General features: G+C 38.0%; 1 protein-coding gene and 1 pseudogene across 3 annotated transcripts in view; both read right to left on the bottom strand.

Moving 5' to 3' along the window:
* Window positions 1–5,918, bottom strand: part of LOC107689642 (histone acetyltransferase KAT7-like) — a 12,224-nt gene extending 6,306 nt beyond the window's left edge. The window contains exons 1-8 of one of the 3 annotated variants that reach the window (XM_016487732.1): window positions 5,696–5,918; window positions 4,242–4,383; window positions 3,822–4,001; window positions 2,485–2,718; window positions 1,738–1,820; window positions 1,556–1,642; window positions 1,293–1,391; window positions 1,084–1,194 (exon numbers count right to left, since the gene is read on the bottom strand). In XM_016487732.1, coding sequence (XP_016343218.1) covers window positions 1,084–1,194; window positions 1,293–1,391; window positions 1,556–1,642; window positions 1,738–1,820; window positions 2,485–2,718; window positions 3,822–4,001; window positions 4,242–4,383; window positions 5,696–5,710 — 951 coding nt within the window. In that variant the 5' untranslated portion in view covers window positions 5,711–5,918. The remainder of the gene's footprint in view (window positions 1–1,083; window positions 1,195–1,292; window positions 1,392–1,555; window positions 1,643–1,737; window positions 1,821–2,484; window positions 2,719–3,821; window positions 4,002–4,241; window positions 4,384–5,695) is intronic. The other 2 variants (XM_016487733.1, XM_016487734.1) reach the window with 2 other exon arrangements.
* Window positions 5,919–7,121: 1,203 nt separating this feature from the next.
* On the bottom strand, window positions 7,122–9,037 carry LOC107689707 (glucose-6-phosphatase-like; annotated as a pseudogene).
* Window positions 9,038–10,175: the final 1,138 nt, after the last annotated feature.

Raw genomic sequence — 10,175 nt, 5'->3', positions numbered from 1 at the left:
GGGGTTTTACATCTGCCCTTATCTTCCCCTTCCTAATTCCCCTGTAACCACCATCTCTCCACCTGACCGAGGTTAGGTGGGAATTTCCTGCATTACAGTCTCCTATGCTGCACCTATGATGTTTGGTTGGCTCTATGGCTTCATAGTGACCACCTTGCTGATGGTCCAGACCAGAGGCTTCTTCGGACGGGGCTCCGATGCGGGAACCATGGTGTGTGAGTACGATCCATTTCTAAATATATATATATATATATATATATATGTGTGTGTGTGTATTTAATGCGCTGGCGGTTGTGTGTATAATCCATCTACTAGCTTTCTTTGCAGTGCTTTCCGGCACCTGTGTGTTTCTGTCCTTTTTCTAGGGTAGGTCCTCAGTGAGCACCCCCTCTGTTGGATTCAGAAACCGGGTGCTCGACTTGCAGTGTTTACTTCACTCGTTGATATGATGTCCAGCCGTTATGATAGCCTGGTTTCGGCTTCATGCTTCCTGGATCACGCGGCCAGGTCACAGGCTTTTGCGGGAGCCTTCTTGATCATCAGGCCCCCAGCATGGCACTGCAAAATTTCCTGGACGTCCCGCTAAAATCCACAGTAGTGGTAAGTGTGCACGCTGAGCTCTTTGCGCACTTTCTGAAATCCACATAGTGGTAAGTGTGCACGCTGAACACTTGACCCCGGTACCTTGGGCTCCACTCAATTTAACAGGGTGTTGCTACTAGGGATCTGTTGAGACAGTTCCTTCAGCATATGCAGAGTATGCGGTAGCCCCTGTGTGACAGGCCAAGTCTTAGTATGATTCTAGGCTCTTGGTCGTATTCCCTTAAAGGAATCTATTCCTGATTCCAAGCCTTGAGCTCTACCCCGGGCCCAGGAGTTCTGGCCCTAACAGGTAAGTTTTTGGGGCATGTAGCCTAGGCCTTTGACCGTAGGGGATAATGTCACTGACAGCCATCTTAACGTCCCAATAACCCAGAATGCAGTGGTGAGAAGGCTCAGCCCACCGCAATCTTTACAGATTCATGAAAAAGAGAGGAAAAAGGAGAAAACGAGGGAAAAAATGAGATGGGTCTTCTCTCTTACAAGATCATCCAAGGCACGTGCCTGGGCTTTTCTGAATAGCTCCAAGTCATAGTCACTTGTGATGTTCTCCAGGAGAGGCTCACGACTGCTGCCATGGGTCTGTCTGTGCTCCTGGAGAGAGTCAAACAATGAGAGCTCAGAAACTGATACATTTATCTGCTAAGGGCTGTTGTCATTCTTTCTGCAAATATGGAGCATGTGACACTCACTGTATACTTGTCTTTTTGCTCTTTAAGAGGAACGGAGTTTCTCTTCCTCCTCATCTCTGTCACCTTTTCTTTATACCGCAGCTGTCGCTCTGTTTGGGCCTGGAGGGGAGGTAACTCAGAGAATGTGAGTGCTAGTTGAGGCTATTTATTTAACATGTATTGTTACTGCACATAAAATCTGAAAGCAGCTCTTGGAGAATGTCATTCATGGGCACATACCGGTTCAAGAGGGAAGATGTTAAATACCTGGTGTGCTGTTTTACCTGTTGCCGAGCAGAATGGCGATTCTCATCCTGCCGCTGGGACAGCGTCCTCTCCTCCACGTGTTTGTCTCGAGAGCTTGCCTTCACCTGAGTAAAAGGTTTGATTTTAAGGTAAACCTTGCCATTTAAGCAAAATACAATCTGGCTAAAGGTTTAGTCCAAACGACACACATAAGCATTACCTTACACTCATCTGCTGAAAGGTTATGGTACAGTGGACATCCAGATATTGAAAAATGCCTTTCATGTTTCCCTGTCAAATGTCCTGAAGGAGGAATGAAGGTTGAATTGAAATATTTGAGCATTTAAATAAGCCTAAACACAAAACAGTCTTGCCAGAAGAAAAGTAAAGCCACTATTAATATACACTGAAACAAATACACTACCATCCAAAGTCTGGGGCCTGTAAAAATGTTTTAAGAAATTAATACTTTTATTCAGCAAGGACAGATTAAATTGATCAAAGTGGACAGTAAAGACATTTATAATATTACAAGATTTTTCCATTACAAATAAAAGCTGCTCTTTCTACCTTTCTATTTATCAAAGAATTAATGTTTTCAACAATCATAAATAAGAAACATGAATAATAAGAAATGTTTTCTAAGCACCAAATCTGCATGTCAGAAGGATTTCTGAAGGATCATATGATACAAAAGCCTGGAGTAATGACTGCTGAAAATTCAGCTTTGCCATTACAGAAATAATTTGCAATAAGTTAAAATAGAAAACAGTTATTTTAAAACATAATAATATTACACAATTTTTTTTACTGTATTTTTGATCAAATAAATTCAGTCTTGGTGAACATAACAGACTTTTTCTGAAAAAAAAAAAACCCCCATCAAAAAATCTTGCCAACTCCAAACCTTTGAACGGTAGTTCAAACATTTAAAAAAAATAAAATAAAGGACCTGGAATTCAATTACCAAGTGAATTACAACCAGGTGTGGGGCACTTCATGTTAAAGTTGTAGCTCTCATGAAAGCGTCGTCGCTTGGGCCGGTGAGCAAGGCCGGATTCTTTCAGAGACAGCTCCTTTGCCAGACTCTCATCATGAGACACGTTTGGGCTGGACATGTCGATGTCAGACTCAGAGGAAGGAGCGTTGCCTGTGGGCGTCCTGGGTGGGGACTCATCATGGTCTGCACTTTCCTTAATGTCTGGATGACCAACACAACAGAAAACAGGACTGTATAAAATCTAAGAATGGAATAAGGAATATATCATTACATTAATAAAATGAAAAGGGCAATAGTGTAACTACAGAGCAAAGGAAGAATAAAACAATAAAAACAAGTGGAGGTTAAAGTGAAGGTGTAGCTAACCACATGCTGTACTAACCACGTCTCTCAAAAGTTGAGATTATAATGTCAATCACATGTCAATCAGTAATCACTAGTATAAAACTTTTTGGTATCAGTGATGATCATTCATGTTAAAAGTGCCACTTAATAATTCATGACAAAAAGCTGTATGCTTTTGAACTGCAACATAAGGTTGTTTTATTGATGCTTGAGCCAACATATTGTCAAAAACAGATTAAACCGTAACTAACTAATTTAGGGTGTATATGTACAAACAAAATTGAAGGAATTGAGAGTGGTACGTATCCATTCAAATGATAGCAAACTACAACAGAAAAAGTAGGCAAAAGCCACAGAATAATATGAAATGAATTATTATGAAAGTCTAATGCATTACTTCAAATAATTAAATTTTTACATCTTAAAGAATTATGAAAATGATGTACACTACCGTTTAAAGGTTTAAGGTCAGTAAGTTTTTTTAACAGGCTTTTGAAAGAAGACTCACCAAGGCTGCATTTATTTGATCAAAAATACAGTAAAAACAGTAATATTGTTAAATATTATAATAATTTAAAATAACTGTTTTCCGTTTGAATATTTTAAAATGTATTTTATTCCTGTGATGTCAAAGTTGAATTTTCAGCAGTCATTATTCCAGTTTTCAGTGTCACATGATCCTTCAGAAATCATTCTAAAATGCTGATTTGGTGTTCAAGAAACATTTCTTATTATTATCAATGTTGAAAACAGTTGTGCTGCTTAGAACGAAAAGAAAAAAAATACTTACTGACCCCAAACTTTGGAATGGTTAACATGCTATATGAACTGAGTAAAATCTGTGATTTGTCAGAAAGAAAAAAACTAATGAAGAGAAGCACATGTGAGCAGAGCAAAGCATGGAGATACTCAAACGAGGGAAGGCATGAGTGAAGAACCATGCGGTTTTCTCCCCCTACCCCTCTCTGAGATTTCCCCATGCTGCTCCGTGTCTGAGCCAGAAGAACGACTCTGCCGCAAGGGGTATTTCTTGGGCAAGACTGACACCCCCTGCTGTTGACTACGAGTCACGCGACGGGTGGAATAGTTCACCACCTCCTCTGAAACTGAGGCAGACGCGTTCCCCACAGGACTGGAATCTAGAAACAAAGCTCTCAGGTTTGTTCGTTCATTCTTTTGTTTGTTGTTCTCCATCCATCATGCTTCCTACCTATCAACCCATCACCTCAGATTTCAATTATTGTTTCTTTTGGGTCAAAAATCACATGATAATTTCATTATTCCTACAGCCCAAAGTTCTTGTTTGCCTCATTATTAGTAAATCATACTTTTACTGAAGAGCTCTTAGTAAGTGATCAGTACAATGTCTCGTGCCTTACCTTGCGAGTTGCGGCTGAGGCGCAATGAGGAGCGAGTGAGGCGGGTGTTTCTCACCGCATGGGCGTCACTCTCTGAGCTGTCTGTGTGCTCAGCGGAGAAGTCTGAATCCTCTGTACCTTCAGAGCTACTGCCGGCATTTCTCTAAGTGTCAAAAACATCAAAACCCAGTTTGGTCACTAAATACAAATATTATCTTGTTAACACTCTACAATGAGGTCCCATTAGTTAGCATTACCTACAATTAACTAACAATAAGCATAACATTTAGTATCTATTAATCGTTGTTAATGTTTGTTAATACAAATGGAACTGTTCAGTGTTAGTTCATCTTAGCTCAGACTGAATTTTAACAGATTCAACTTTTGATTTCAATAATGTATTAGTAAATGTTGAAATGAACATGAACTAAGCTTAATAAATGCTTTAGAAGTATTTTTAGTCTATCTTTTAGTTCATCTTAACTAGGTAATAATCTAAGGTTAACCAATGGAACCTTATTGTAAATTGTTACAGTCATCTTTTTTATTGATATACGGATACTGAAACAAATTAGAAAAAATGTACTTTTAAAAGGATGGTAAGCTTTTTTATGAAAATGCGCCTCAGGTAACACTACAGATAACCCTGTTAATTAGGGTAATTTGACTTTAACAAAAATCAGATAGTGCCACCTGACCTGTGAAAATATGTTTCTCATTTTAATTACACAGAACCAGGGGTCCCAGAAGGTGCTGCATGGGGTTCACTAATTCCTTAAACTAATGATCTGCATTATATAATGTAATAATGTTTATATTATAATTATAACTTTATTATATTCAATAACATGAAACTATACTAATAAAGTGTTACTGAGAAAATTTTGTTTTTTACACTGTGGTCACTGGTTTGGTTGAATCAAAACATTTTAACTAGGTTAACATATGGGTGTACAATGAACCAAATTAGAAAAAAAAGGCCTTGGGCTAAGAAGCTTTTAACACCCTTGTAGCTAATTTCAGGACCTCCTTCACTCCCCATTATTCCCTCCTGACAGTAAATATTGCTTTATCAGCATGTATGAAAACATGACGTGATATTAGGTAATTACAATGATTTGGGGAAAAAGACCATATTTTAGCCTTTTTCCTTGTATCACGAAAACAAATGTCTGAATTGAAGGCACAATAAATATGAACTATTTGTGTATGCGCTTATTACATACGTGAAACCACGTATTATGTAATTACACAGAGCCTTAACTTTACAGTTTTTGCTACCGTCTGCACATTGCACACACAACAATTGAACTAGTCATTTGGTTTTGATGACTGCGACTGCTGGATCTCGAGTATGTGTGAAACGAGCAGGTTAAGGCTGGTTACACATGAACTGATGAACACGCAGGTGCGAGATGCTGAGAACGAGCTCTATACAGGCACGTACGCAGCTGGCCTGTAGGATGCAGTCATACCTTCCACCGCGGCATAGCGCTTCTCCGCGGCTCTCGCTCCTGCAGCCGAGTCACTAGTTTCAGTTTCTGCTGGATTTCTTAATGCAGTTTGATCGACTAAACCTGTCGAAGGCCGCTTAAGTGATGCATCCCTGTGGAAGTGAGGGAAACATTAATTTGGTACAAGGAAACACTGCTTCATCACTGACAGTCACGGTCACGACTGACTCGCGTCTGTTTACACTCTCCACTTCCGATACAAAATTCTACTGTAAAGGTCTCACGGAAAATGATAAACACGAGGAAGTTACCATTCTTTTAAACAGATATGGATGATTTATTTATGATTACCCTATTTTTAGCTGATTACAAATGTTTATCAAGTAAAACACAAATAAGAGCAAGTAGGGATCGTGTTGTGCAGTTCCTGTGGTAATAGTTCTGTCGCTAGATGGCGGCACTAACATCACTGATGAAGACATTTTAGCCTATTTGAAGCATTTCATCATCGAGTTTGAATTTTCTGAAGGTTTCTGGAACCAGATATCCATTTTTTAATAAATACATTGTGCATTTCATAAAATAATTACAATAGATGAACACTTGATATTGTTTTTAGACTGTAACATATTTAATACAGCAGTTATAATTTATGCAAAACTTGAAGTTGTGTAATAGGCTACATCCCCCTGTTATTATGTACAATAGTTCAAGTTTGATTCATAATATCTTTCAGCATAGGTTTATTTTTGAAAATCAATGTCTCGGTAGGCACATTGCACAACATTTGCCAATTACAGAGGGCATGTTGTCACACTATATGGGGTAAGTTGTTACAACTAAACCTGACATTGAACAGTGTAAAAATTATAAAACACAAACATTTATCACAGCATAAATATAAAATGTAACACAAAAATATCAAACAATAGTGTCATCACTGAATCATCAATGAACTGACTTTAGCTGGAAAAATAACTCTTTGTTATTGTCCTCTTGCATTATCGACAAACTATTTTTGTATGTTTGACACTGTAAAGCTGCTTTGACACAATCAGTATTGTATAAAGTGCTATATAAATAAAGTTGACTTGACTTGACAGCCAGCAAATATTATATAATGTACTATATCATAAATGTACATACATTTTGACTGAAAACGATATAGTTAATCAGATATGGCTCTTTGATCTCTTTCCATTGTGACATTTAAATGATTTAATATATTAAATAATATTTTACATTAATTAATTATATATATAGCATTGGATATTCCTGACGATATCTCTGCATGTCTCAGTTTGCATACATTAAAATCAAAACATATAAAGTAATCTTTGGTTTTCTAAAAAAATACTTTGAAATATTTCAAAACTGGTAACCAGAGGAAAATAGTAAATCGAGACTTAATTGCCAAAAATACAATCTCATGATGTGTTTTCTGAGTTTAATATGCTTTCATTCTGTGGTATACATTTGCTAATGTGCTTATGCAGTAAGGTACAAAACTTATTGTGGTTAGAGGCACAGTGGCACTCTTACAGAAAGAAAGTGCATAGAAGAGCGCATGAGTGCTTGTGGGAGGTCTGAATGAATCTAAGAGGCCCAGGAGTGGCAGTGTTGCTGCTGTACAGGTCAGTCTGTAAATGGTGCTGTTTCCACAGCTCTTGTTTTTTTCCAGATCACCTTGAATAGGCAAATGGAGGCTCAGCCCTAGGCCAAACAGGGCCCCGGTGTTGCGGAGGAGGCCAGCGAAGGGTGTGGTGTCCAGATGGACCCATTCAGGCTGATTGCACCACTTCTGTGCCTTCATTAGACTCCAGTAGGGGTCTATTGAAGCAGCATCCAACAGTGCATAAAGTCCCAGCGCAATGAACACAAGACAGAGGATGGTGTGCACATAAATCTTCAAGCTTGCTGAATAGATCCAGGACACTCTATTAAAAGCCTTGGCTACAGCGATTCCTGTATAGTGAAAGTGAACAATTAATTAAGAAACTGTATGCTGAAACCAGAATAAGAGTAAGAGAAGTAAGAGATCTTATTCATCTTGTATGTAATTTTGAATGGCAGACTAATATGAAAAATATACAATGCAACTGACCCGAGACAGCTCCCGCAATGACCTGGTGTGGGAAATGAGCTGCAATGAAGACTCGAGAAAGACTGACACAAACCTGCACACCCCAGAAAAGGGCCCAAAGAAGACTCTGCAAGCACCTATTATATGGCACAAATGCAAAAGAAAGAAAATGTTTATTATTAATATTAAACAGCAAAACACTGACATGAAGAACCTGGTTATTTTTTAGAATGACATTCAATATCTACTTGAATAATTGGCCCATCATCTACCCAAAATAAACTGCATTTTTAGAAATATACAACTTGTTATGGTGATAAAACAGAGCTGCTAAGATAAATGAGTTTACAAGTAACTAATGAAGTATTTCCTTCTGACTGGAGACTGGAAATGTAGTGTAGATTGAGTTGTGCAAGTATTTTCTTTCCTTCCTTTTTATCTCTCAATTATTCTGGATGATTTCTTGTGTCTGAAGAGCATTTCCATGCATTCAGTCTGGTATCATCTTGTAAATGAAGATGATATCTGAATACTATATAAAAATATAAACAGGATATAATCACTCACCATCTTTTTAAGGGGTCACATCCCTGCAAAATCGGCAGCAGTGAAGTGATCATTACATAGTAAACCCCTGCAGCTCCCATCACATGACCAGAGGGACTTCCTAGAAGAGCGGACAGAAACTGCTGTGAAATCTGCTTCCGATTTAGTGTGTTGGTTGGTCTATATAAATACAATGAGAAACATAAGGAGACGCTCACCAGGGCCAGTCTCGCAGGTCATGGGGAACTGATTGATTTGTGGTACAGTCAAGTTGCCATAATGAACAGTTTATTTAACCCACCAACAAGGACGCTCACCAAACATAAGCCTGTTTAGTGATTTAATAAATAAATCTGATTAGGACCAGTGAAGATAAATTTATTACATATAGGCATCCAATATTGAGAGAAGGCTTTATTTGTGAATGATTATTCTATTATTTATCCATTCAATCTGGCTCCAAATACTTCTTTCAAAATTTTTGGATATTTACAGAAACAGCAACAATGCTTACCACTTGAGAACTAAGTTGAGCCAGTCTCCCACAAATGCAACCCAGACCAGCTTCACTCCCACTGCTGATTGTAGCTGGAACCAGATGGGGAAAAAAATAATACAAATGTTGTACGCAGGTCTGCCACTGTAGACACAAAGGTAAACCAGCTTTGGGCATGTCCATAATGCATCTGCAGGTATAACGTACTGCTGATCCCATAACCATACAAGACTTCCATCGGTCCATTGTAAAACAGCAATATTACGGATTCTCACTCATGTTCTCGGTCTTTGGGTAATGTTGTGAGTCTTATCAGGCACAAGTCACTATTTGTAAAATCTCTTCATTTTGTTTTCAGTGTCTTGAATCCAGATTGGCATCCCAGCGATGTCTTGCATGAGTTCAGGATGCTCCTTTTATCCCTCCACTCAGTTGCCTGGTCACTGGGCACCACCTGAGCTTTGGACTCTCAGGCGTAAACAGAGGGAAAATTGTCTCCTTCATTCTGAACTCTATTGGGGTTAGACAACACGTCTCAGTACCTACTCATTGCTAATATTCAAATCCGTTAAAGGATTTTTAGGCTGCATTAATTAGGTCAACCGGAACCGGGAACACTTCTCATAAGTTATAACACCTGATGTACTTGCTACATCGTTAGAAGAATGGCGCTAATATCTACGCTAATATTAGTCTGTTTCTCTCTTATTCCGAAGTTGCTTTGACACAATCTGTATTGTTAAAAGCGCTATATAAATAAAGGTGACTTGACTTGACTCCAAACATTAAAGTGTGGTCATTAAAGGGGGCCTGTGCCGTGTATGTGAGTGAAGTGACTGGTTTTGGGAGCTAAATGTAGCTCTCGATTACGAGAAAGACACTCACTAGTTGAATGAGGTCATGTGCATGGCCACATAGGACTCGACTGTTCTCTAAAGTTGTTTTGTTAATATGAAAAATGTGTTTATTTATATAATGTATTTATTATGTGTTTTTAATGTGTTTGTGTTTTATTTACAGTATATATACGTCATAAGCGTAAGTTTCTTTTACTGCATTTATTCTGTTTGATCAAAAAATAGTTTGTAAAAGTACATAATTTATTTCAAATAGGAATCGTTTGAATCATTATAAATGTCTTTACTGTCACTCTTGATTAATTTAATGCATCCTTGCTGAATAAAAGTATATATATATTTTTTCCTCTAAAAAAACATACTGACCCCAAACTTTTGAGCGGTAGTGTATACATACGTATGTAACATGTAATGTGTATTGAAATTTAGGGGGAAATTATGTGTTTTGACAAGAAACTGGCACAAATATTGAAGTAAAGATAATTACATAAAATGTTATTCTAGTTTACCGTAGCTCAG

This window comes from Sinocyclocheilus anshuiensis, unplaced genomic scaffold (assembly GCF_001515605.1).
Source record: "Sinocyclocheilus anshuiensis isolate Anshui unplaced genomic scaffold, SAMN03320099.WGS_v1.1 scaffold813, whole genome shotgun sequence".
NCBI classification, from domain to species: Eukaryota; Metazoa; Chordata; class Actinopteri; order Cypriniformes; family Cyprinidae; genus Sinocyclocheilus; species Sinocyclocheilus anshuiensis.
Note: the sequence above shows the minus strand (reverse complement) of the source record. Positions and strands in the feature narration are given on the sequence as shown.